Source organism: Miniopterus schreibersii (genome assembly GCF_964146895.1).
Source record: "Miniopterus schreibersii genome assembly, chromosome: 7".
Classification (NCBI taxonomy): Eukaryota; Metazoa; Chordata; class Mammalia; order Chiroptera; family Miniopteridae; genus Miniopterus; species Miniopterus schreibersii.
The window spans coordinates 37,288,207-37,316,142 of NC_138108.1; the positions used below are offsets into that span (position 1 = coordinate 37,288,207).

General features: G+C 39.4%; 1 protein-coding gene across 1 annotated transcript in view; it reads left to right on the forward strand.

Annotated features, from left to right (window-relative positions):
• The first annotated feature begins 7,761 nt into the window (after positions 1-7,761).
• Positions 7,762-27,936, forward strand: part of LOC308559674 (titin-like) — a 269,782-nt gene continuing 249,607 nt past the window's right edge. Inside the window, 13 exon segments of the mRNA XM_081142718.1 lie at positions 7,762-8,014; positions 10,193-10,296; positions 12,479-12,682; positions 14,158-14,445; positions 14,894-14,979; positions 15,072-15,316; positions 19,810-20,098; positions 20,438-20,590; positions 21,261-21,398; positions 22,664-22,795; positions 23,966-24,103; positions 24,700-24,837; positions 25,293-25,430. Coding sequence (XP_080998844.1) covers positions 10,206-10,296; positions 12,479-12,682; positions 14,158-14,445; positions 14,894-14,979; positions 15,072-15,316; positions 19,810-20,098; positions 20,438-20,590; positions 21,261-21,398; positions 22,664-22,795; positions 23,966-24,103; positions 24,700-24,837; positions 25,293-25,430 — 2,040 coding nt within the window. The 5' untranslated portion in view covers positions 7,762-8,014; positions 10,193-10,205.

Here is a 27,936-nt window from a genome sequence, read left to right on the forward strand (position 1 = left end):
AAATGTGATCGTCTGTTGCCTGTGTCAATGTCTCTGGATCTATTTAGTTGGTCAGATTCTTTTGTTCATTAGCTTCTTCTTAAAGAAGACCCTTCAACATTTCCTGTAGTGCTGGTCTGGTGCTGATGAACTCCTTTAGCTTTTTCTTATCTGTGAAGCTCTTTATCTGACCTTCAATTCTAAATGATAGCTTTGCTGGGTAGAGCAATCTTGGTTGTAGTTCCATGTTTTTCATCACTTTGAATCTTTCTTGCCACTCCCTTCTGGCCTGCAAGGTTTCTGTTGAGAAATCAGCTGACAGTCGTATGGGTGCTCCCTTGTAGGTAACTAATTGCTTTTCTCTTGCTGCTTTTAAGATTCTCTCTTTGTCTTTACCTTTGGCATTTTAATTATGATGTGTCTTGCTGTGGGCCTCTTTGGGTTCCTCTTGTTTGGGACCCTCTGTGCTTCCTGGACTTGTAAGTCTATTTCATTCACCAGGTAGGGGAAGTTTTCTGTCATTATTTTTTCAAATAGGTTTTCAATTTCTTGGTCTCTTTCTTCCCCTTCTGGAACCCCAATAATACAAATGGTGAGCCTCTTGAAGTTGTCCAGAGGCTCCTTATACTATCTTCATATTTCTGGATTCTTTTTTCTTTTTGCTCTTCTGGTTGGGTGTCTTTTGTTTCTTCATGTTCCAAATTGCTGATTTGATTCTTGGCGTCCTCTACTCTACTGTTGATTCCCTATAAATTATTCTTCATTTCAGTTCATGTAGCCTTCATTTCAAATTTGTACTTTATTATGTTATTGATTTCTCAGTTATTTCCCTAATAGTCTGCTTAAACATCCTTATGAACAAAATTCTGAACTCTGTTAGCTTGCTTGGATCTATTTCATTTAGTTCCTCTTCTAGAGATTTCTTCTGTTCTTTCCTTTGTAACATGTTTCTTTGCCTCCACATTTTGGCTGCTTCCAGGTGTTTGTTTCTATGTATTAAGTAGAGCTGCTATGTCTCCTGGAATCTGGAGAGTGGCTTTGTGTAGCAGGTGTCCTGTAGGGTCCAGTGGCTCAGCCTCCCAGTCACCTGAGCTGGGCCTTCTAGGTGCTCCCCTGGGTGGTCTGTGTGCACTGTCCTGTTGTAGTTGAGCCTTGGTTGCTGTTGGTGTCACTGGGAGGAACTGACCCCCAGGCCAATCAGCTGTGAGGACCAGCTGCAACTACAGCCAAAGAGCTGCTGTGCTGGAGACACCCCTATGGAGCAGGAGCTTCAGTGGAGCTTTGGTGTTCACCAAGTGCGCCCCTTGAGTGTGTCACTTGTGGATGTGGTAGGGTTGTAATCCAGAGTGGTCAAGTCTGACCACCAGGTGCACTGTCTCTGGGGCCTCCCGGGAGGTGCAAAGTCAGCCTGTGCCAGTGCCTTGCCCAGGGCCACCCAGCATGAGCTACACAGCAAACCGTAGTTGGCTGCTCCTTGTGCTGGGCTTGGAGGTGTCCAGGAGAGGCCAAGCTATGAGCCAGTGCAGCTGCTGCTAGTGCCAGGCCTGGGGCCACTTATCAAGCCATATGGGGCCCGCTGCTGCTTGTTTGAGAGATTTTAGGAAAGTCCTAAGCATGAGGCTCTAGAGGCCACTTGCACAGAAAAGCCCCTGGAAATGGCCTGGATGAGCTGCAGGTGGGGAGGGGCGGGGCCTCCGGGAATCACGGGGCGGGGCCAAAGGTGAGTCAGGTGCTGGCGATTCAAATATGGCGCCTGCCCGCCGGCTGTGCAGGGAGGACTCGCCAAAGGAGCCATGGCCTCCGCCAGCCCTTCTGCCTGGGAGGAAGCCGCCCTCCACCTCTCGCTCGGATCTCAGGCAGGTTAGTTCCTCCCCGAGTGTCCCGGGTCCTTTCCGGCTGCTGCCCGGCGCTGGGCTCAGAGGGAGCGTCCGAGTGAGTCCGTGCCGGGCCCTTTAGAGGAGCTGCTGGGGCTCCCGCAGCCTCCGAGACCCTCAGCGACAGTCCCCGCTGGTTTCACAGCCCGGAGTTGTGGGGACGTCTCTTCCCGGCCCTGGAGCCCTGGGCTGGGGGCCCCTGGGGCTGGAACCCCTCACTCCTCCGGGAAACCTCTGCCACTGAGATTCCCTCCCGGGTTTAACCTGCGGCACCGGGTGTGGGCCCGCAGCCGCATCCCCGGGATTCAGCCCTGACCCGCCCGCGTCTCCGCCCCTCCTCCTGTTCTCGATGCTCCTTCAGCTCCCTGGTTGTGGGGCTTCTGTGCAGCCAGATTTCAGGTGGCTCTGAGTGACGGTGGTGCCATATTTTAGTTGTGATTTTGATGTGGTTGTGGGAGGTGGCAGGTACCGTGGTTACCTACGGGCCCATCTTGTTTCTCCCTGCTCAGGTTTTCAGAAGAGCTTCCCATAGGTTATCTACATCGAGGACTTATTACAGTTATTTAAAGGTGAGGAAAATGTAGTTTTCATGGTGTATTCCTCTAAGGCAGAGTTTCCAACCTTGGCACTGTTAACATTGGGGCAGGTAAAGGTTTGTTGTGGGGGGCTGTCCCGTGAATTGCAGGATGTTTAGCAGTGTTCCTGGCCTCTACCCATTAGACATCATCAGCACCGCACTTAGTGTCCCTGTTAATCATTTTGGCTCTTCCCTGTCATTGTCTCTCCTTGCACTGTTACATAGGTCTCTTTTTTCCCAACTAATATCTAAGTGAAGGATGTTACATTTTCCATATCCCCTGTAGTTCTTGGTACATGGAAGACACTCAGAAATCACTTGAGAAGGAAATAAAGGAGGGAGAGAAGCAAACGGGTGGGGAGAGTTGGAAAAAAATAGAAGTCTGAACTTCATGTTAAAAACACATGCCACCTGTAAGGAAGAATTCTATTGGAAATTGAAACAGTTACCTAGCAGTGAAGGCAAATGCTTGACTTGGTTCAGCTTGAGAGTTTTATTATTGTCTCCATACAAATAAGTCAGGTCATAGCTGGGGCAGGAAGCACATGTAACTGAAAAGCCTAAAGGAAAAGTTTAGTGAAGGACTGACTATTCCAAGCAGTGGGCAGGTTCATGAAACTTAATAGCAGATGGAGTAGAACCCTGAAAATAGATAGTACAAAGTTCTAGCTACAAACAGTTACCAAAAGCAAAGAGAGTGCCTGTAGGAAAAGGGTCCTTGATGGGAGCATGGCCACAGGTAGAGAGACAACGTCAATATAGAGCCAGGCAAGGAGGGAGCCAAAGGAGTAAATACCCCAAGTGTTTCCCTGTCAGCACTTCCTATTTGCTGAGCCTTATCAGAAGCCAGAGGGCAAGGGAGGGCCCCTGTGGGGATCAGCCTCTCAGGGCCACGGAATAGGATGGAAAGGAGGAAATAGCAGATAGAGGGCAACCAGAGAATACCCAGCTTTCTCAGCGAGGGCTTTCTTCAAAAGTATTTCATATTTATAGTTAGGTGAGGAGGGATGGGGGTGGGGCAGTATTTGGCTAGTAATTTGAAATAGATGCGGTGAAACACAAAGATTAAAAGGCCAGATCTCTTCAACAGACACAAAATATTCAGGATTCCATGAACATAAATGAACATAAATCATTTGAGTCTCAACGGGGCTTTCAAATATTTCATTGCTTACCTTTGTTTTTTGAGACAGTAGAGCTGCTTCCAGGGCCATTTTTAGATTTTATCCCATACAGGTTCTCTTACTTTTGGAGGGTCCACACCTTATTATATCAAACATATTAAAATATACCCATCAAAAATGCAGTTAGCTAGTTGGCGTGTCTTCTTTGGTAGGCATTTGATAAACATCTATTATTTTCAATTTTTGCAGATTCCTTTTTGTATTTCAGAGCAAAAGTCATTTTTTAGTCCCCAAATCAGAAAGATCACACAAAATTTCTAGTCTTGCTTTGTCTGATGACTGGAAGAGCCCTTAATCCTTAGGCCCTGTGCTCGCAGTGGCTACAGCATAAAATGAGCCCAGCTGGCTCCCTTCGGTGTGTGGGAAGCTTATTATTTGACAACAATATCACCTCCAGGCAGCATCTGCTAGTGGTTGGACCTGACCTGGTTTATGGTTTCCTATGACAAGCTTCCATAAACCCATCTTATTTCTTCTTTAAGATTTCAGTGATTCATTTCTTGGACTTTGCTTTAATTGTATGTATAGACATGTCACCTTCTGAGGTCCTTCAGGGAAGGATATAACATGTTTCTATGAGCTCACTTTTGGACTTTTCAGATTTCTTAGAAAACACTGGATAATCAAATAAATATTACTAAGCACAGAAATTATTTTCTTTTGTGTCATGCCAGGTAGCAGCGAACAAACTAAATGCCCACCATGCGTCAGATTCTCACTGTCCTTGGCGCTGTCATGTTCATTCTGTCATTTAATCATCCCAGTGACCCTTCAACATGGATATTATAATCCCCTATTTACAACTGACAACTGAGACTCAGAGAGTCCAGTGAGTTGCCTAAGCCCATGTAGGGCAGGAGCAGCATTTCATGTGCCCTTGGAGCCAGTGCTACCGAGAAATTCAAGACTAACTTTTTGATCTTTCTTACTTTGGAATCATACATGTCTAAAACAGTTATTTTTCTATTTAATATGGCATTAAATGTGCTAGTGACTATTGGTACACCTGTAAGTTATTGTAGAAATCAATTAATTTGATCTTACTACTCTATTATAACAGGAGGTAGTAAAAATGGGACAAATCTCTCTTGAATTTTAAGCAGTACTTTCTTGCTTCCCAAGTCCCCAGTGTAGCTTTGCTTTCCTTTATAATTCAAGGAACACAAAGAAAGTGCATTAGAATAGATTGTTTGGGTCAGCATGTTTTCCCTGTATACTTCCTGAATTTGTTGTTCTTTCTGTAAAAATAGCTCAATGATGAAGCTACATAGTTCAGCTCTAAAAAACTTTATAAGTGGACAAGACTTTGTAGTATTATATTACTAGATATTACTGTGCTTACTAAAATGCAAACTCCCTGAGGGCCAAGGTTTTTGTCTTTTGTGTGCATTGCTATAATCCCAGTGTCTGAACTGTGTATAACACAATAAGAATGCACACAAAAATGTTTAATGAATTATAAGACAAGAATTTTACTCTTTCCTCTCAGAAAAAACTCTTAACATTATCCTTAAAAACTGTACCCGTTTCTCAAATAGCCCCCGGTAAGTCATTCCTTTGGTAGATGATTCTGTGTCGCATAAACAAAGTCTGACACCGTGACAACGGTGCAGATGGAGTTACTGCCTGTGTGTTACACATCTCCTAGTCTAGGCCTCAGTCATAGGTTACTGAGAGTTTACAAGAAGTTTATGTAGGCCTCAGTTTCTAAAAGGGAGGGAGCCATAACTGCCTTCTTGCTCACCACGGTCTGGCCATCATGAAGCACAATGCTGGGTAAAATTTCCCCACTCAGATATTTGTTGAGTCCATAAGCGATGATAAAATCCAGAACCGTAGTTTAGCACAGTATTCAATACTGAGCATGTGCTTAATAACTATTGAATTGCTTTGACTGTAATGCTCAAAAAGAGAATCGCACCATGCATTCCAAAACTAAGTAGGCCTTATATTTGAATTATCAGCTGCTTGGGATTATCTATGGGACTCCTCCCCACTGTTAGGGTGGTAAATTAAGATCTTACTGCATCAGCAAATGCCCCAAATCTGAGTAGTATTTGGTTTCTACTAGGCTAACTTATTATATTCCAACTATGGTATATTTTATTTTAAACTAACACTAATTACTAATTACTGTCCATTATTGTTTACTAATCCAATAATCTGGCCTTTCCAGAGTAGTATATTAGTTATTTACTAGCTGCCCCTTCCCTCCCTCCCTCCCTCCCTCCCTCCCTCCCTCCTTTTCCTTCCTTCCTTCCTTCCTTCCTTCCTTCCTTCCTTCCTTCCTTCCTTACTTCCTTCCTTCCTTCCTTCCTTCCTTCCTTCCTTCCTTCCTTCCTTCCTTCCTTCCTTCCTTCCTGTCTTAACTCTGAATGTCATATAAGGATGTAAATGACAAAAGGATCTTGACAATACTGCAAAGTCTAGCAATGGCCAAGAACAGTGAATAGATATGCAACATTGGAGGACAAACACTTGACTTGTGTCCATAATAATGGTCTATCATCCTATACGGGTTCTTGAGCTCTCTTTATTGCACCAGGTCACAATGACACAGCTTCAAGATTCTATTTACTTGTTCCCTCTAGTTCCCATAAGAATTAAAGTGGTTCACTTTGGTTCCAAGAAACATAATAAGACATTACTATGCTTCACATTAGGTCAAATGAATCTAAAAATATATACACACACACACACACACAAACTTAGCCAATTGATGAACAACCCCAAATCAGAAAGATCACAAAAAATTTCTAGTCTTGCTTTGTCTGATGACTGGTGGGTTGCCTGTAACATGAGTCTCTAGTTGGGAATAATTTTTAAGATCTATAATATGAAATTAGTTGTTTCTTAATAAAGCAATCAAGTGGGATTATGGCAGATAGAGACTTGGGACGGGTGGAGTGGAGGGTGGGAGGAATGATGCCACCAATGCAAATATGATTACTTAAGTAGAGGAGACAAATGTTTAAATAAATACTTGGTGCCATCTTGTCTATATAATTGTACTACCTCAGTTGTCCAGTATGTTTTAGCTCTGTTAAATGTTAATAAATTAATCGTTACATAAATAATTGCAAAGCATGAAGTGTTCAGGAAGTTGAAAAGTCTAGTACATGACCAAGTTCTTCTACAACAGGGAACGTTTTTATTATCAACATAAATAAATTGGACTTAAATTTTAAAATTTTAGTCTATTTTATTAAGAAGCCTCTTTTCTTTAACAAGACAAGTTTCTTCCCTTTGTGAAGTTTTACGACTCTTCCAGCTAAACTATTATAAAGATCTTTTAGTGTGTTCTTTTGTATTTGAAATATCTCTTGCTTAAAATTAAATTCAGTCTTAAAATAGCAACTATATCATCTCCTATCCACTTTCCATTAGTAACAGCAAACTCCAGAGATTAGTAAAGCAGCCTCCATGTGCCCGGGAAAAAAAACCCCTATGGATGATTTCAACGTAAGACTTGGCTACTCATTAAGAAACAATGCATGCATATTTGTAAATATTAATGTCAGAAAAAATGATACCTGACAAAAGTAAAATCATTACACTGTATAGACAATCTAAGCAGAGTTCAGGTTTGGCCTCTCAGCATGAATTCTTGCAGGGCTGTATAATCATTTAGCTCATTAACATTAGTATAACTCTCCCCAAAGTGCAAGTGGATTCTGGGGAATGTAGACAGTATGAACAAGTTCTCTTCTATGCAAAGGTTTACAGCCCCTTCAAAGAAGGCGAAGTTTATGCATGAGATAAAGTCCCTCATCTGTTGTCATGATTGACAGGCCCATTTGGTTGGTTTTATGGGGGTAGAGAACAGAAATGGGGCCTGACTCACAGGGTAGAGCCCTCAGGTTTGGGGCTATTTTATGACTGCCCACAAGTCTTCAGTCATAAATTCTCTTCAGACCAGTGTTTTCAGATTTTAACATGGGTGACAAATGCTTCCCTAAGCCTCAACACAGTTATTCTTTAAATACGGTTCTCTTTCCTTGGTAAAGCCTCTTATGAGGTGCTAAATTTAGCACTGCCAATCAGAAGAACAGGTGGTATGTGACAACCACAGAGGTCCCTCTCCCATCATGCTCCCTGGAAGGGCCAATCACCCAGGGCCCTGCCCTAAACATGTGGGGCTGTCAGCAGATCTGGCAAATAAAAGGGCAGGGCCAGACCCTGGCTCTTGAGCAGTCGTGCATTCCCAGCCTCGCCTCGGGTGTAGGGATTGCATAGAAAAGCAAAACTACACAGTCACGACTGTGTAGTTTTGTTTTTAGGTTTAGAGGCTCACCGATTCATGTCAGAGATGGTCGAACAAACCAACTCTAGATAGGACGTCGTTTCAGAAGCAACCTTGGGCTTAGTCCCACTCTTTTTGGGCACTCTTGAGAAATCAGGTGAGCAGCATCTTTTCTTTTTTTAACGGTAGAGCCCCTTTCTAATTGATTTCCTGTCCCAGTTTATCTTTGTATGCTAATACCTAGGTAGAGATGTTCTAATTACTGGTGGCTGGTGCCGATCCATAATTTGAATCTGCTTGTTAAGTTCTCCTTTAAAATATGTGAACATTTTTCTTTACTAAGTTGAATGCGTTAACATATCAGCAATCAATGATTCCTATTGCTTAAATGCACCTAATATTCTAAAAGTGTTAGAGTTGAGGTCCGAAATGGAGATAGAAATGTTTGCTTCTCTTATGGACTCTCTTTGTCTGTTGAAAATGTTCAAGGTTATATTACTCAGTGATAGAGTGAGACACCCAAGAATAGCTCTGATAAAATGCGTGTGGTATCAGCTGCACCCTGATGGCTTTTTAAGGGAATCAACTGCTGAGCTATCGGTCCCAGGACAGTGACAGAACACTTGCCTGCTGTCAGTCAACGCGGGAGAGTTTATTTTGGGAGCCTGACATTTTAGACGAATACCTTCTGCCCTAATTAGACAAAGGCCTCTGAAGAGCAAGTGCTAAAGCAACAAACTTTACCTAGACAGTAGGAATTAAAGACCAACTGAGGCCTGTTAATTGCAGTATATTTAGAAATTTAGGGGGAAAAGCTAATATAACTGTTTTTTCTGAATTATTCAGAATCTCATATATTTTAATTCAACTCACAATCAAATGATAGGATAGGAGATAAATGTTGATGCTAAGAAAGGTAAGAAATAATGTTTTAGAGACTTTTTATTTCTAAGTACACTTTGATTTCCCATCTTCCTGGAATTAAATTAATAGCTGCAAATGACTGTAAATGCATAAATTGTATAAAATAATACAGCTCTTTTAAGAAGATGCACTAACTCATAAACAGGAAAATTAGACACAAAAGTTATTCATCCTAAAGATAACATGCTACAATAAGGAACTGACAAAAGTTTTAAATGTTATCTGAATTTTTGAAATATAAATTTTATTGTCTCAGAGAACTCTGGTTTAGTTTTCTTTTTAACTAAGTAAAGAGTTACAATAAGGTACAGAATCATTACTGGAAAGATTGTTGCTCCATAACCTCATAGTGAACAGAGAATGCTATGAAAAATAGCACTGGAGCAATTGACCTTTGAGACTCTGCCTTTGTACCGAATAGTGGAACATTAGATAATAATGTATTTATGCATCAGAGTTCTTCACACAATCTCTTGGAAACTGATAAAGTACTTTCTTTCACTTTACAAGAGGACTAACCGCAAATTTTGTAGTCCTTTCTTTGATTTTGGATATTGATGTTATAAAAAGACAGGTCTTTTCACCTCATCTGTGCTTCATACCAGCCTTAGAGCCTGCGTGTTTTCCTTTTCAACAACTCAAGTCAGTATTTTTCTTTCAGACCTGTAATAAAATTTGGCCTCCTCTTTTAAATTTAAATTTCCCTGAATATTTACTTCAGCAGTGGCAACACTTATTGAGCAATTACAATATGAAAAAATATTAAGAAATAGAAAGCCCTGTATGCTTTCTAAACAAAAGGTTTGCAATTTTGATAAGGCCTGCCAAAACTTTTGAAGCAAGGCAAGAAATTTCAAGGTTAAAATTGTTGGTTTTGTTGATGACTTAAGTAATCACCTGAATTACTTAAAGTAAAAATGCTTGAGTGTGTCCACCTTATAACTATAGATATAGTGAGTAGAAAATATTGGGAGGAAAGAAATATTTTTTAACAATTTTCTCTCTTTCTTTTTTTAACTGATGCAAAGATTCACTTCACACTCCACATACCTCTTTTATTATTCTTTGCTTCCCCCAAACCACGCACCCTCTACCCTCTTGCTCCAGCTTTCCTTCTATCCGACTCTAACCCAGATTTTCCACCTTTGATAAACCTGAATTTCCCTCTTTGACCACTAGGGTACATTCCTTGCTCTGCTCACCTAATTTTTTTTCGTTTCCCCTTACACTCAAGTAAACTCATGCTGACTGTTCAACTTCAAGCCCCAAAGGAGAAGGTCGGCCCATCACGCTACGCCACCGATGACCTATGAGGAATCTGTTTGGAAAATGTGTGTCTCTGTCATCTGCAAAGTAGCTCCAGAGCGGCCCCGAGCTGTGAAGTTCTAATTTCTTTTCTCTTCATTTTCAGAGTGCCTGAGAAGATGACAACTCAAGCACCGACGTTTAAGCAGCCGTTACAAAGTGTTGTGGTACTGGAGGGTAGTGCCGCAACCTTTGAGGCTCACATTAGTGGTAAGCTCACGCATTACTGCTTTCCTTCCTTTTCCTCCCCAAGAAGTTAACTATGCAGTAAGGACTTGAGGTCAAGTTTAAGGGCTGCTTTCACTTTGTAAAATTGGTCCAACTCTATGGAAGGATCATTATAAGGAAAGATATACCATTCTCAGAGCAGTGACAAAATCTTACAATACAATGACTTGAAAATGTTTTATTCATGTTTATGATTCTACAAAGCAAAATAATTCATTGGGTTAAAATTGCAGTCAGAATCCAGCTGTTAAGTAGCACCAGATTTGGTCATTCTATTTTGGGGTTCAGCTGCAGAGTCAGACTGGGAGCCAAGAACTCAAGCCCAATAGGGGCGGGCCACAGAGCTGCTGGGCCGTCCCCCGGGCTCACCAGCCTGTGTGCCTGAGCCCTGCTGGTTTTACGAGGAAAATTACAATACTTTGGACTTTTCTCAGAAGCAGAACTTTCAGTGATGAGCTTATTCCTCATTATTTTAGTCTTTATTAATTGATTCTAGTGAATTAAAAGATTTTCCAATCACTTTGAAATAACAATAAAAAATAATGTATGCCAGTTTGGTGTATATATTAAAGGGAAACAAACAATGACCCTGAAATTTTATTAAAATTCTTCTTTTTTTAAAAAAGTTCTTGTTTCTTTTTTCCCTTCATCTTTTTCTTCATAGCTCAGGGTAGGAATAATTCCATAAAATGCATGGCTTATGATAGCATCTTGTGAAGAAATGGGGATAATCTACAGACTATATTGTAAATAATTTCAAAATTATTTCATCAGTATCATCTACTGCAATATCGTAACTAGTCATATAAAATTATATGGATTAATTGAAAATCATGCTTGATATACCTCTATAAGTACAGTGTGTCTTTTTTTTAAAAAAAATTTATGGCTTATAATAAAGATAAAATAAGATTTCCTTTTCCTTCCTCTTTCCTTTTGATTCCTATCTATCTATTCTATGTACTAATCTTATTCATAATTGAATAACACTTTGTTTTACACCACACAAATATATAATCATTCTTCATTTTTGTGTGTGTGTATACACATGTGTATATATACACACACATACAGACACCAAGTCAATTCTTTTCCTGCATGATAAACTCAGACAGACTGAAACAATTCAGCTGTTTGTCGTGTGAGACTCAGTAGCTCCTGAACAGAACGGAACACATGTGGCTTCAGTGGGAACTGTGCCTGGCTGGGAAGTAGTGGATCTGGCTTCCTCACAGCTTCTTGTTCCTTCACACTCTGTGCTAATAAATTCTTAAAAAAGCACCACTGAACACACTTGATACCCATGAATTAGTCAAATAAACGAGTCCCTTGTCCACCTTGGGAGGCTGGCTCATGCAAGGAGGACAGGATAAGCTTGCTCGTGGTGGCCTTCGTCTCCTCAGCTGAGGGATGGGCCCTCCAGCCTTTGCGCTCACCCACATTAACCTGCGCTCTGAAATGACCTGCTGCCTTCCGACTGCACGGGTGTAAGATGTGGAAACCATCAAGCAACGTGCATGTTGTTCACAGCTCCACGGCTGAGGGCGAGAGGGGTGGGGAATGTTGCTTTCCTACCTGCACTCCAACTCCACGTGCTGTGGAAACACGAGGTCTGGTTCGTCTCTTACTGTGCGAGAACCTTCCTCTGCACCGCCCGGCATTTCACTGATTGCTCATTTGAAAGGAGGAGAGTTGGGGAAGACGGCAACCTGAGAAGAGGGAGAGGGATGCACGGTCCTCTGTGCTTGTCAGGCAGAACTTTCAGTAGTCATCTTTTATTTCAAAGTTTCCTTGGCTCTTCTCTTTTTTATAAATCTCTTTCATGATTTTAATGATGTCTATTAAATTGCCCAGGCAGGAGGGTGGGAGATGGCAATTCTCATCCTTGTGTGCACTGGAGAGCCAAGGGAGCTTGGAAAAATCATTGGGCCTCTTTGGCCTGTTTCCTCCCTGTAAATTGAAGGCACTGGCCTCCACATGAGCCCACACTTTCCTAGTGGTCTGCCAGTTCGCACTTTCGTGGGCTGTCTTTATCACTGTCATTACATAGCACTGCACTCTGGACAGCTTTTGCGGCTTAGGACTAGGCAGTGCACATAACAGAAGGAGCAGAGGACTTGGCAGTGCTCATCGAACATAACTGAGAACTGTCTTTGCGCTCCAGGTTTGCCAGTTCCTGAGGTGAGCTGGTTTCGGGATGGCCAGGTGATTTCCACTTCCACTCTGCCCGGCGTGCAGATCTCCTTTAGCGATGGCCGCGCTAGATTGACGATCCCCGCCGTGACAAAAGCCAACAGTGGACGATACTCCCTGAGAGCCACCAATGGATCTGGACAAGCGACTAGTACTGCTGAGCTTCTCGTGACAGGTAGGCCGGAGGGGACCTGCCTGTCCTCTGACTCCCCCACCCCAGAGGACACCTTCAGGACATGGGTCCACAAAGAGCTACTGAGCACAATACATGCAGCTGAGTTCAGAGAAGGGTCCACTGAAGGCTGAATTGAGATCAAAGTTGTTTGCCTTTTAATTTTCCTCTCAAAATATAGCAAAAACGTGGCTGAGAAGCAGTTTGTCTGTACACATGCTATATTCAACACTCAAAAGTATACTAAGGAAATGTTAAAAATTATGTTTCTGAGCAAGTAGAAAGGCTCGGAGCCTTGTTTATAAACCTGCTAAAGAAATATGCACAGCTCTAGGAATTCGCACTTTAGCAAGCACCTAGGTGATTATGATGAAAATGGTCCACAAATCACCTATTTAAGAAACTCTGCTGTGGGCTATAAAGTTTAAAAATCTTTATTTTTTTCCAATTTTTAAAAATATTACACAATAAACATGCACAGAAAAGTGCCAATGCTTGTTTAATATTCAGATGCATGACACAGTTTCCAGAAAAGCTGTAACTAATCTTCATGCCACTGTCATTGTCTCCACCCTTTACTTCCTGATAAGACATTAATGCCCAGAACATTGCATTACTTTACACATTACACAGTATCTTTCACGCGCTGCATAATGTTGTATATGTTTAGCCAATAAGCTATGCCTTTAGCACTGTTCAAGTATCGGGCTATCGTTGACCTAACCAAGGCACATCAGGGAACATCAGGTGTGAACGGGAACATACATCCAGAAATTCAGAAATGGAAAGTGCACAAGGCTGACAGCATCTGCTGTTGTTTATCACTCAAAAACATATCAAAATTAATCCCATTAGTCCTTCACATCTATTTGATAAAAAATTTCTTAACACATCATTGACAAAAAAAATCCCCTTTCCATAGCATAAATAACATTAAATCCATTAGTCATTATTTGGACTAACATTTTAAATGCAAGTAAATATTTGGGTTATTAGAAAAGTGACCAAGTTGGAAACAATTTAGGTTTTTTCAAATTAAATTAAAATTTAATGATCCTGTAAGTCACAGGTGCACCCTTCAAACCAACTATTGGAATTCATTTGAATTCAACTTACTGAAATATGAAAAGTTACCTTAACATGTTAATATAGTGCTAGAGGTAAGATTGGAAGGAAGTTCCAGAAAGATTCTCTAAAAATGTTATAATAAGATCTAGGCTTTTTCTTTAAAGAAAAAAAAAAAAAATTAATATGGTGCTTAGAACTGCTAAACAAAACAAAGTAAATAAAATAAAATATGGTGGCAGGATTACCTTCTGTCACCTGCTGGTTCCATTCCTGATGTCATCTGCTGGATGAGCTGGGTTCAAGGACAGTCAAGGATGTTTGGTTCAGTGACTCAGAGCTGTGATTGTTTAAAAATAGCCTTTTGGGAGTGCCCTGGCTGCAGTCCTGATTCTCTTCTCTTCCCCCTGCAGCAGAAACAGCGCCACCCAACTTTGTACAACGACTGCAGAGCATGACAGTGAGACAGGGAAGCCAAGTGCGACTCCAAGTGAAAGTGACTGGAATCCCTACACCTGTGGTGAAGTTCTATCGGGATGGAGCCGAAATCCAGAGCTCCCTTGATTTTCAAATTTCACAAGAAGGCGACCTCTACAGCTTACTGATTGCAGAAGCATACCCTGAAGACTCTGGGACCTATTCAGTAAATGCCACCAATAGCGTTGGAAGAGCTACTTCGACTGCTGAATTACTGGTTCAAGGTACCTGCAGGAGGCTTAGGAACAGGGAGAAGGGGAAAAGGCTGATTTAGGACAAAGTGGGGCCGAGGTCCACCTTCCTCCCCTCTGAGGCCTAGCAGTGCTGTGAATTGAAATCAAAGCTAGCTTTTCAACACACTTGAAAAGTCTCTGAGACTTTCCTGTGGTTATTAACCCCATTAGAAGCTGGAAATTTTTTCAGTTGTCATCTGTGATTTCAAATTATAAGCAAATAATGAAATTAAAAAAAAAAATTGTTGGATGTAAGTAAATTCTTATCTAATAATGAACATTTTCTGTTTTTAAACCTAATTGATGTTCATACAAAATCCACAACTTTCTGCATTTTCCTCCATTGGGACATCTAGGAAATGTTATTGGCTCTGTAGTCAGAATTAACTAAATGGGACACCGTGGCCCCTCCTAAATATTTGTCTTTCCCTTCCTACAGGTGAAGAAGTAGTACCCGCTAAAAAGACAAAGACAATTATTTCGACTGCTCAGATTTCAGAAACAAGACAAACCCGAATTGAAAAGGTATTTTTTTTATACTGTTGGGGTTCGGGCCTCTCAGATTGTGGTTTCACCAACTTCCCCCTCCTCATGGGCTTTGTTTTTGTCTTTTACAGAAGATTGAAGCCCACTTTGATGCCAGATCAATTGCAACAGTTGAGATGGTCATAGATGGTGCCACTGGGCAACAGCTGCCACATAAAACACCTCCCAGGATACCTCCTAAGCCAAAGTCGAGGTCTCCCACCCCACCGTCCATTTCCGCTAAAGCACAGTTGGCTCGACAGCAATCCCCATCGCCGATAAGACACTCCCCTTCCCCGGTCAGACATGTGCGGGCACCGACCCCATCTCCGGTCAGGTAAAAGCATTTAAAAGAGATCAGGTCATTGTGTATTTTTGAATTAGGTTTCAACCAATAGGAAGAGAAATAGAAGGAAGCAATAAAAAAATGTAGCATGTGTTGCCCTGGCCAGTGTGGCTCAGTTGGTTGAGCATAGTCCTACGCACCAGAAGGTCACCAGTTCAATGCCCTGTCAGGGCACATACCCACGTTTTGGCTTGATCCCCAGTAGGGGGGCGTGAAGGAGGCAGCAGATCATTGTTTCTCTCTCACATCAGTGTTTCTCTCTCTCCCTCTCCCTTCCTCTCTTATAAAATCAATAAAAACATTTTTAAAAAATGTAGTATGTGATAAAGGAAGTAAACAAAAAGGATACTAAATGTGATTTTCACAAATCCTCACTGTCCACAGGTAAATTGGCAAACTTTGTAAGCTGTAATTCTAAATTCTTATTTTTATATAATTTCATAAACATCTGCTTTGTGGAGCTGAAAAGAAGCACTGTGAAATAACAGCACAGAATTGGTTGGCCCCTCTATGTTCAATCAGTCTGATCACTTGCTATCAATGTGATTTAGGAAAGTGATTGTAATGATTAAATAGTTGTTACTATATATTGAGCACTATGTCAGACATTTGATTGGCATTCTATGTACATTATCTAACTAAATATTTGAAGCAACTTCTAAGAATTTTTACCCCTACTTTTTTAGATAGGTGACTGAAGCTAAAGAAGTTAATTGATTTGCTTAAGGTTTTAGTTGTATCATTTGTAAATTAAAGAGAATCACAATAAGGATGATCTTAAGATTGTGAGGATTCAAGATAATTAGGTGAAGATACCTTGTAAATAGAAAATAATTATACAGATGTTCTTATGCTTCGAGAATAAGTAAAACCTTCTAAATATTTTGTATCTGCTTAAGTTATTTTATCTAAAACGTAAAATGGGTTTCTATGTTTAGTTAATATGGAGATATTTTAGAAAGTGAGCATGTTTCAGGGCTCAGAAATTATGTAATCAAGTATAAGTTATAGACAGCAGATTCGAAACGTTGGAACTTGGCTTAACATGCTGAGGTTTTTAATAGGATGAACTAAAAATTGTGCAAAGTTCGGAGGAAACAAAAAAGTGTTTCTTGATCAATTTGAATGAATGTTTTAAATGTAGAGAAAGTTTCCATGCCAAGAAAAATTGTAAAAGAAGTATACTAAGCAGATAGTTGACCTAAAAAATATTCAAACTTACTGTGAGGTTACTATAATCAAAACAGTATGCTATTGGTAAGTGAATAGAAAATACACCAGGGGAGCAAAACAGAGTCCAGAAATAGATTCAGATATTCACGAAATTCAATTTGTAATCAAAGTGACTTTTCAGTTCAGTGGGGAAAGAATATTTTATTTGATAAAGGATGCTGGCCTGATTAGCTATCTATTTGGAAGAAAACAAATATTAACCTCTGCCTCGCACCATTTATAAAATAAATCTCAGCTTGACTAAAGAACTAAGTTTAAAAAATAAAAACCATAACAATGAGAAGAAAATTTGGAGAAAAATTTGTGGAGGAGAGCCCTTAAAATTAGATCTACAGATTCAACTACACAAAAATAAAAATTTATGTTAGGTAAAAGCAAGGTCATGGCTAAACCAAACAGGCATTTGTGAAAACATTTTAAAGTTTAAAATGTTTAAAAGCGTTAAAACAAATATGCAATGGCTGCAGTGTGAACGTTCAAGCCTAGAAACAGTGCATGACCTGCACAACTGTAAATGTTGATGCTGGGTAAGACCCCATAAAGAAGCAAGATGCAAATAGTCGATATGAGGGAAATGTTTGCAACACTTATGACAGACAAAGAACTAATGTACCAAGTGTATTAAAAAGCTTGCACAAATTAATTTAAAAGGAAAATACAATCAACACAAATGAAAAAACAGTGACAGAAGACAAGCATTTCACACAGGAGGCAATTTAAATGTCCAATAATTATATCTAAAAAATCTAGATGTTTTTCAATTTTTTTCTTTTTTCTTTTTTTAAAAATGTATCTTTATTGGTTTCAGAGGAAGGGAGAGGGGGAGTGAGAGAGACAGAAGCACCGATGATGAGAGAGTCATTGATCGGCTGCCTCCTACACGCCTCCGACTGGGGATCGAGCCTGGAACCCAGGCATGTGCCTTGACTGGGAATCGAACCTCCATCTCCTGGATCCTAGGTCGATGCTCAGCTGCTGAGCCACGTCTGGCTGGGCTAGATGTTTTCCAATTCTTATTATAAAAATATTGGCAAACACTAATATGAAGCCCTGAGCAAAAAGCTCAGTTTAAAAAATGTACCAAGCTAACAAGGAGAAAAAGTGTTCTGCCTCAGGCTAACTTCAAGTTTGCACAACATGAAATCACCAGACAGGCCAAATGTGATTTTGGGGGGATATAACAACCTCACCATATTTTACATCTTGCCTAAGGGTCATTTAGAATCACAGAGCTTCGGTGATTCTGTGGAACATTTTGAGTATCTTGGCAGTTTGAAAGTTCATTAATAACAATACCAATTACTTAGCCCCCATAATTTGCTTTAAAATAATTAAGAAATAAAAATATCAGTTTGTAGAGAAAATAATGATTATCCAAGATAGACTACTTCCTAAAATGTCTAATGGTTTAATCTTGATTTTTGTTGTTGAGTAAGGCAAACATATTTCACTGAATAAAGTGCATTGTATCTAGCTGTGACCAGGTGCTTATTTTTTATTGTAAGAGCAGAAATAGCACTTTCTTATAATGACTCCAATTACATTGATTTTCATAGTTATGGGCTTACCTGCAACCTGCTGCTAATCACTCACATCATGCTAGTCATGTTTTTAACTCTTTGAATTAAACCCACTTTACTAGGTACAGCAAGAACAAGGCACTTTGCTTTTTGTCCATTGGTGTGGACCCAAATTATTCTAAACTGGTCTTTGTTATATTTCTAATGCAGTCACTTTCAAAATAGAGACATGGTCCCCTAGATCTCCCTTTAGTTGGTTACAACTTTGTTTATATGATGTAAATTGATTTTCACCAAAAAAGCCTACTTCCAGAAAATGATTGAACATTTCTTCATTAAACTGGTTAATACTGTAATGTTCTGTTAAGTTACTCTGTAATTTAGAGCAGGTATCAACTGTACCTTTAGCCTTGGTTAGAATAATTGCTTCACTTATGACCTGTATAAGTTAAACACCTTATGTAGGGCCAGAATACTTTTATAAACATTTTCCTATAGGAAGTAGTTAAAGGCAATGATGAGGCAATACTGCCCCCTAGAGGGAGGAAATGTGATCCACCTATTAAGAACTAAATTATGAAAAACTTTATCTTAAAATAGTTAACCAACCAACCCCTAGAATTGTCCCTATAGGTCAGGAACTGCCTTTTTTGTCTATAAATGACAGGATTTAGCATCCAGATTCTTCAACTGAAGAATTGCCCTTTGGAACCACATAAAAAGCAATAAACACTATTTTGGAAGAAGCTACTTTATCAATTTAATTTTTAAAAAATCATAGAATCTTTAGGTTTCAAATTAGCCAGTTACCACAGTAACTACAAGGATATTTCAAAGAAGTCCAGCACATAAGACAATGAGGCTGAGGGTAAACAAACACAGACACCATTTAAAAGAGCAATCCACAGCACCTTGACTAGACCAGCAGTTTCCAAAGTGCACTGCACAGCCTACACCCCAAAGAGTTCTGAGAAAGCACCTCCTGTCTGAAAATTCACAAGGCATATGGGCATGGTGAAAGCTATGGGAAGTCCCACAGGAAAAAAAAAAAGGTCTAACTTATTTAGCCTAGCTTCCCCAAAACACCTTTGCTTTTGCTTACCTCAAAATAAACGTGACACTTGATTCATGGCTGAAAGTGTTATAAACCCAGGATAATTTACCACCTCGTATTCAAATAGATTTTCTGTTATGGTTTAAAACCACTCTAGCTTTCCTCCTTGCCCTCTCTTGTGTGATGTTTATGTCTTTACCCTGGTTTATTATTGTAACTTTTTATATAAGGTGTATTAGTGCATTTTGATTACAGAAATCTTTTTTTTGTTCAACTCCTATTTGCTCTCCTTCCTACACCCCCTGGAGTTGGGAGCACTGAGAAACTGAGTTATGATTGCGATATTTTGCATGGCCTTTCTTTGGCTGTAGTTCAAAGAAGCACTTTCTGCTGTTTCCGTTTTTTAAAATGTGAGACAGTAAAGCTAGGCACAAAATTCTTTAGCTTAGGATTAAGTCTGATTCTCAAGCTGCAGCCAGTATGAGTAGGGTTTACAGAGATTTAAAACAGATTACATTCAAGTACATTATTTGCCTCTGAATAGGTTGTTGAGGCACACATTTTGAAACTCTGCATTAAATTAAACACATCCAGATTTTCCTGCCATTACTCAAATATAATGGCCTAGAGGGGAGTTTCTTATCTTGGGTTGTTGACTTGTGCCGCTTGGTTTTCAGGCCTGTGTCTCCAGCTGGGAGGATCTCCACCTCCCCCATCAGATCTGTGAAGTCTCCATCACCCATACGTAAGGCTCAGACGCCCACCGTGGGCCAAGGCCCTGAAGTGCCTCCCCCTTGGAAGCAAGAGGGCTACGTGGCCTCATCGGAGTCTGAGATGAGAGAAACCGTGGTGACAAGTGCTACTCAGATCCGGAGGGAAGAGAGATGGGAAGGGAGGTATGGGGTCCAGGAGCAAATGACCATCAGCGGAGCTGCAGGAGCTGCTGCGGGCATATCAGCTGGAGAGGTAATGTCAAAGCTGTCTCGTGTCCTTTGTCTCCTTTTCGTGTTCTCGAGTCTCCAACCAAAATTAGGTCATGAACTCAGTCTGGATAGGTTGTGCACATGAACATAAGAATAGGAACTGAAGACCCAATTTGGCTCTTGCTTTGTAAAAGCATTTTTAGTTGGGAGGTTTACATAAAATGTAGGTTTTAACAACCTGTATCCTATTTCTCTTGGCAATGATAAATGCTTATGCACGTGTATATTTTTACTCCAGGTAGCTCAGTTTCCACGATGCTTTTGTTTTTTGTACAGAGCATGTCATTTTAGAAAGTAATGTACTTTCTCATTTCCAATCCAGGTGAAACAAGAAACTGACAAAAGTGCAGCTGTTGCGACTGTTGTTGCTGCTGTTGATATGGCCAGAGTGAGAGAACCAGGAATCAGCGCTGTAGAGCAGACTGCTCAGAGGACAACCACGACTGCCGTGCACATCCCACCTGCTCAAGAACAGGTAAGCTCATGGCCAGCCAGACTGAGCTCTGCCTGCAGAGATCCCGGGATGAGTCAATGCTCTAATGATTCTGAGGATAGCACTGAGCCCAACGTGGCCCCGTGTTCAGGACTTCCTTAGCAAAAGGTAGCCTGAGATACCAAAGGTGTGAAAGATATAAATACCACAAGTACCTGGTCTATGTCGGGCAGGTAGGCAGGCAAGAGTTAACTATCAGAAAGTCAATATAGGAGGTCAGACAAGGTATTCTAAGTATCAAAGCCCTCCTGAGTCAAGACAGGCAAAGGGTAGCCTGAAAGTCAGCTAAATGAGGCAGGTGGGTCTGAGTGCATTCAGTGCTGTGGTTGCAGCCCAGTCAATCGGGTTCAGATGCTCCAAGAGCCAGGCATGGAAACCACTATTTCAGGGCAGACATTACTTTTCTCTAAGCTTCCCCCAAAGACCTTTGCTTTTACTTTCCTCAAAATAACCATGACACTTGATTCATGGCTGAAAAGTGTTATAAATCCAGGATAATTTCCTACCTCATTTTTGAATAGATTTCCTGCTATAGTTTAAAATCGCCCTAGCTCTCCTGTGTGATGTTTATGTCTCTATCCTGATTTATTATTGTAGCTTTTTATACAAGGTGTATGAAAGTATGTTCTCCCTCTCTCCCCTATGAAATCAGATGAGAAAGGAAGCAGAGACATCTGCTGTAACTAAGGCAGTAATGGCTGCCGACAAAGCCAAGGAGCAAGAATTAAAATCAAGAACCAGAGAAGTAATTACAACAAAACAAGAGCAGGTGCACGTAACTCATGAACAGGTGAGAATGGTTTTTGATGTGAAATTATTGTTATTACCTGTGTCAACACATATAATAATGTTTACTGTGAAGGGTGTTGTTTCTTGGGCAACCTGGTTGTCATCACACTAATAAAATCCCCTTATATCCGTGTATTCCTGGGTACTGTATGTCACTAAATGCTTCCCTCGTGTAGACAAAAGGATCTCTGTGAACATATATGGGATTGTAAATGGGTCTCATCTACATTGATCTGGGGATGCACTAACTACATACGTGATAAGGGAGGTAAAACCAGGAAGGAAAAATAGGTAGGAACAGGGAAGAGCGGAAAAGAACACGGAATATGTGTTGCTTTGAAAATAGCTTAATATCTGCTCCCTTACTCTTCAGGAAAACAGCTGAATGTGGATTTGAAGTGAGAGGAACGGTATGGTCTTTGTAGGTCAAATGGCCAGAAAAAGTGAAAAGGACAACCCCATGATTGGAGGCATTCAGGGACAGATTAGATAAGGCCACCTGGTAGGGCCATTGGCCATGGAGCCAATAGTCAGTTGGGTGGTTTGAGAAGATGAATTTATGATTTCTTTTAACCCTGAGATCCTGAATTTCAGTGACAATGCCTGAGAATGGTGCAGAGGCAAATGGGCAAAACTGCCCCCTACCCCCACCCCAACACACACACACACACCCTTTGGTGTCCAGAGCAAACAGCATCCTTCAAGAGACAGAATTTGAAAAGCATTTTGCCTGGGATATGTACAAAACTTTTCTCCCCATAATGTCTCAATTTTAGAAAAATAAGCCTTGCTATTTAAAAACCATTGTAATATTTAGGAAAATTTTCAAAGCAAAAATATTGTTCAAATGCAGATTGTAAATTGTTCATACTTGACTTTTCATATATAAAACAAAAGGGTCAGACAAAATTACTTCTAAGGCCTCCCACTCTGTTATCTTATGCTCTAAGGTCACCTTTGGATGACAGAAGTAGCATGGAATAATATTGCCACATATCCATTTATAAAAATTGGAAGTCTTTCCCAAAGAAAGCAAACAGTGTTGAATCCAACTTTTTCTCTCTCTAAGTAGCATATCTGTGGTTCAGACAGAAAAAGAATGTGGTCATATTAGTGAAAGTGAGATGATTTCTTTCATTTAGTGATATCTCCAGAAAAAGGATTTTGCTTTTTTCAAATTCCTATTTTGTTATACTTAATAAACATCATGTCACTTCCATTAGAGATCAGGAGACAATCAGGTTTTGTTTTTATCATTGATTTCAGATAAGAAAAGAAACTGAAAAAGCCTTTGTACCAAAAGTAGTAATTTCCACAACTAAAGCCAAAGAACAAGAAACTAGAATTTCTGGAGAAATTACTACAAAGCAAGAACAAAAACAAGTAACTCAAGAAACAGTAAGTGTAATTTTGTAAATACCTGTAGTTCATTGACAAACACGTTGCAGTCAGCTTCTTGAACTCTATAACCAAAACCTCTAAGTGAAGGAGACTTTTGTTTGTGTTTTCTTTTTGTTGTTTCTCTATGTCTAGTATTGAAATGCTTTTATGATGGAAAGTCTGTTCTCATTGCACAATTTTCCACTCAGTTAATCATGGTTTGGGAGGTTGTCTATCTATTAGAACGGTTTGGGGAATATCTGTGGCATTTCTAGAGCATACTTAGAAGATAGCTATTATCCCAAACAGTTACCCAATGGTGCACTCAGTTTTTTCATGCATATCCTGCGCCCTCACTTCTATTGTAACACACAGACTACATGGTTGGAAGACACATGCATGCACCCCCCCCCACCCCCCCCCGCAGTCATGAACACTCCAACTAAATATCAAAAAAAAGTGAGGAAATGCTGGACATCAAGACCAGTACTTCTTCAAGAAAGTGCCCTACTTATTGGCTGACCACCAGTGACCGGAGGTATTTTCTGCTTTTGTGCCATATCGCCATGTGGCAACAACCTTAATGTCACCAAGATGCGCTTCCCTCCCATGTGTGAAATCAAATCTTAAAGTGCCAGAACAGAGGCATCTATTTCAAATTCTTTCATGCTCCAGGGGTTGCCTGTGCTCACCTCTCTTGATGTCAAGCTCTTTGCTGATCTCAGAGCTTCTTTTTTAAAAAGGTCCAGCTGAGTACATTTTCAATGTGTTTTAATGCTTAAGAGGCTGGCAGAGGCTGTTAGATTTATTTCCCTTTCCTTATAGCAAGTGAGAGACTTTGAACGCATATCAAGGGCATAGAAATCCCAGTTGCTATTTCCATGCTGGTGACTGGCAAGGCCAGCTGCCTATAGTTTTCCAGCCTTTTGCCACAGACCAGACACCAGGTTCCAGGACATGTCACTGTGTCTCAAAGATGAGACCTTTTCAATTATAGGAAGTTTGCTAAGGGGCAGGCAGGAAATAAAGAAGCCCATTCCTTAGAAAAACAAAAGTCAGTGTTTTAAATACAAGTGAAGGTCCTTGAAATGGAAATGTGATATTTTCTCTCCTGAATGTTGCAAAGCTATCTTGCCATTTCTTCAGTGCCTTTTGAAACCCAAATCTTTATTTTACTCTGAAAATCAGATAAGACAGACAGCTGAGACAACCGCTGCATCCATGGTGGTAGTTGCCACTGCAAAGCCCACAAAACTAGAAACAATTCTGGGAGCTCGAGAAGAAATTGCCACAAAACAAGATCAAATGCACATAACTCATGAAAAGGTGATGACTTCCTGCTGGTGTGAAATTCACTATCATTTCTTTTGCAAGCCACCTACGTCTTCATCATGGGTCTTAATCTTCACTTTCTCACCTCCTCTTTGCCTTCAAAATCTCTCATGAGCTTTCTGCCATCTACCTAGCATTCACTGCCACTTTTCATTCCTAACCTCCACACTGTCTTTGGATTGTTACTAACATGATATCATAATTCACTGTAATATCTTTCCACTGAAGTAGACCACAGTATACACATTTGTTGATAACGTACAAAAGTATGCGTTATTTATGCTTCTACTGGAATTTTCCATAGATTATAATAAGAATAATTTGAGAAAGAGAAATGCGTCCTTTATCTTTTGTTGCTAATCACATTTTTTTCTTTTAGACTGAACATTTCTGTTTTGTTTTTGAATATTTTTACCAATGAAGCCGTATGGATGATCAAAGCAACGCAAATGATGTGTTTAAGTGTGATTAAAATGTTCCTGACTGGGAGGAAATTTTGCTTCCTGTCTCAGTTTCTACTTCAGTTTCTTATATTAGAGAATGTATGAAATCTAATGACTATTTTCTCATTTTTTTTATCATATGACCAGATAATGAAAGAAACTAGAAAAACAGTGGTACCTAAAGTTATAGTTGCCACACCCAAAGTCAAAGAACAAGATTTAGTATCAAGAAGTAGAGAAGGCATCACTACCAAGAGAGAGCAAGTTCAAATAACTCAGGAAAAGGTGAATACAGATATTTGAAATGGGAAAGGTTTATCTTTAAACTGAGTTCTAGTAAATCATTAACTATGATGTGGTATGAATTATTAATCTTTATTTTCCCTTTTGAATCACAAACTAAAAACAAAATGGTAACTGTGTGACCATTTACCATTAATTTTATCTGCACATTTGATTTTCATCAATCTGTAACACTCGTAATTAGTTTTATTCACCATTATTCTTGCATGAAGATTAGCATTTTTAGCCTGATTTTTAAGAAGCAATATACGGAATCACCTGGAGTCTTTTATAGTTAATATTTCTAAGTTTTGTGATTCCCACTCAGTGTGTGCAAACATTGCCAAGTGAAAGTTAATTTCTCTGAACCCTGAATAACTAGGAGGGGTGGACGGGGTCATACTATGTGTGTCTGAAGCTCTATACAATTTAAACCTTGATTTTACTGTAATAATCAGATAAGAAAGGAAGCTGAGAAAATTGCCTTGTCTACAATAGCAGTTGCTACTGCTAAAGCCAAAGAACAAGAAACGATACTGAGAACTAGAGAAGGAATGGCTACTAGACAAGAACAAATCCAAGTTACTCATGGAAAGGTGACTATTCCAAGTGTGAAATCCCCTTTTATAATACATTAATACCAAATCTCAGAATTTCTTATGTATGAGGCACTATTAACCTACCTTATTTTTTAGAAGATTAAACTATTAGAAACTAAAAAGCCAAATTATTTATTATTGTTAATATTACTACATAATCCTTTCCTCACTGATCTCTTCACTATTATTTTCCATTTTTTATTATTAACATCTAGAAATTCTCCAGAAGTTAATGATTGAAATTGCATGCAGGCTAATTTTAATATACTTCATGAACATAAAACAATATATACTTAAGTAGATGATGACTCTTACTGACTGTCAAGAAGATGTATGTTTTGAAGGGGTCATAAATTCAGTATATTACTTGGTAGAGTATGGACTTATTTCAGAAAATTACCCATCATTTTCTTCATGTGAAACATTATCCCCCCCATAAATATCAGATGAGAAAAGAAGCTGAGAAAATTATAGTGCCTGCTATATTAAAATATAGCTACAATATTAAAATCTAGAGAAGGAATTATCCAACCAGAATAAATATACATTAACTATGAAAACTTTATTTGTAGCTATGAAATTTCTATTAATTAACTTATTTCCCATGACTCTGTCATTTACTCCAAATGAGCTGTTTTCCTAATTTCATTCTTTATTGCAAATACAATGTTTAGAAATCAGCAACTAAAGTTTTTCAATTTCTTTAGCAACATTGTTGAGTCTGGTCAGTATTTCCCTCAGTGTTGTTTTCCATCTCTACATCTTTGGGGTTTTTTTCTAAGACATGATTGAAGATCAACTTTTTAAATATTTACCCAAGTCTAATATTGAATGCTATATCAGCCTTTCAGAAGTATCATTAGTGTTAGAAATTCCAATATATAACAAACTTCATGAGTGACGATATTTGAATTTGTTATTTCTGAAACACACAAATTTGACTGTCTTACTTTTGTTAAAAATTACATAAGAATGGAAGCTGAGAAAATGTCTATACCCAAAGTAATAGTTACCACTGCAAAATCTACTGAACCAGCCATATTGCCAAGGACTAGAGAAGGATTTGCTACAAAGCAAGAACAAATACATCTTTTTCATGAAGAGATGAAAACTGATGCTGTGGAGGTGAAAAGCATTGTTTCATACCATTTCATCCTCAGCTCTCTTAACCTTTCATCCATCATGAGTCATTGTGCTCCCAGTGTCCCATTTAATCACTTAACTGATCAACAAAACATTAGAGATGATGAGACCCGGTCCAGTTCCTTCAGTGGAACAGTTAGCATTTCCATTTGTGAAAAGCCAGATTAAATAACGCTTCTCTTTGTGTCTCCAAAATTAATTCTCACTATTTAACTAATATGATTTGAGGTCTCCTTGTTTAGTGAGGGATGTTAGAGTCCACTAAGAAACAAAATAGAGTAAGCATTTTTAGTTGCCCACTAAATGGCATATGTATATGGATTTGATGTACATTAACTTGAGAAAAAAATAGGTGCTTCCTCAATTTAAAATATGCTACTGTAATTAAGATTCCTTTTATGTGTGTGTAAGTTATAGAACAAGATCTGCATATTTTAACTGGCAAGAGATAATTTCTTTGAGCCTAGTTTCTCATTGTCAAAGTAAAACTAAATCTCAAACTGATTACCTCGTAGATTGTTGAAAGGTTCAAATGAGATATAATGTAAATGCAATCACTCTATGAGCAAAGTTACATAGATATACAATAATACATATGATATAATGTATTATATATATATAAGATAATAGAGTCATTATATCGTATATTACCTGTTGAAGATGTTAACATTTAAAACATCTATAAAATTAAGGTCAACTAATGGCTTATATGGTTTAAAAAAATTAAAAAAGAAACAAGCTGATGAGCAAATTTGATTCTCCTAAGCCTCACATATATTTTACAGTTTCTTCTAAAAGGCAATCTAAATTGAAGATGGTATTTGTAATTCTTCAAGGCAGGTTAATTAGAGTGTGACTTTCTAGAAGGAAGCACTAGATAAAGCCCGTGATCACGAAAGGCCCAATTCCATCTCAAAAAGACCCTCATTTTTATCTTAAATGATTCAGACAACAATTTTAACAGATATACAGGTAGCATACTTGGAAAACATTTCAAATGCAATCTAGATTCTATTCACAGCAGGAGGAAAGAAAATTGTCCAGTACTACTTTGAAAGAGCACTGATGGACATGGCAATGTGATTTTTATAATATGCTCTTTCCAAGTATTGCATAGACTCAATCTTTAAAGGAGAAACTCCTGCTCTGGCCAGTGTGGCTCAGTTAGGTGGGTGTTGTCCTGTGTACCAAAAGGTTGCCAGTTCGATTCCTGGTCAGGGCACATACCTGGGTTGTGGGCTCGATTCCTGTTAGGGGGCATACAGGAGGCAGTTGATCGATGTTTTCGTATCACATCAATGTGTGTGTGTCTCTCTCTCTCTCAAATAAAAAATCTTTAAAAAAAAAAGAGACACTCCTT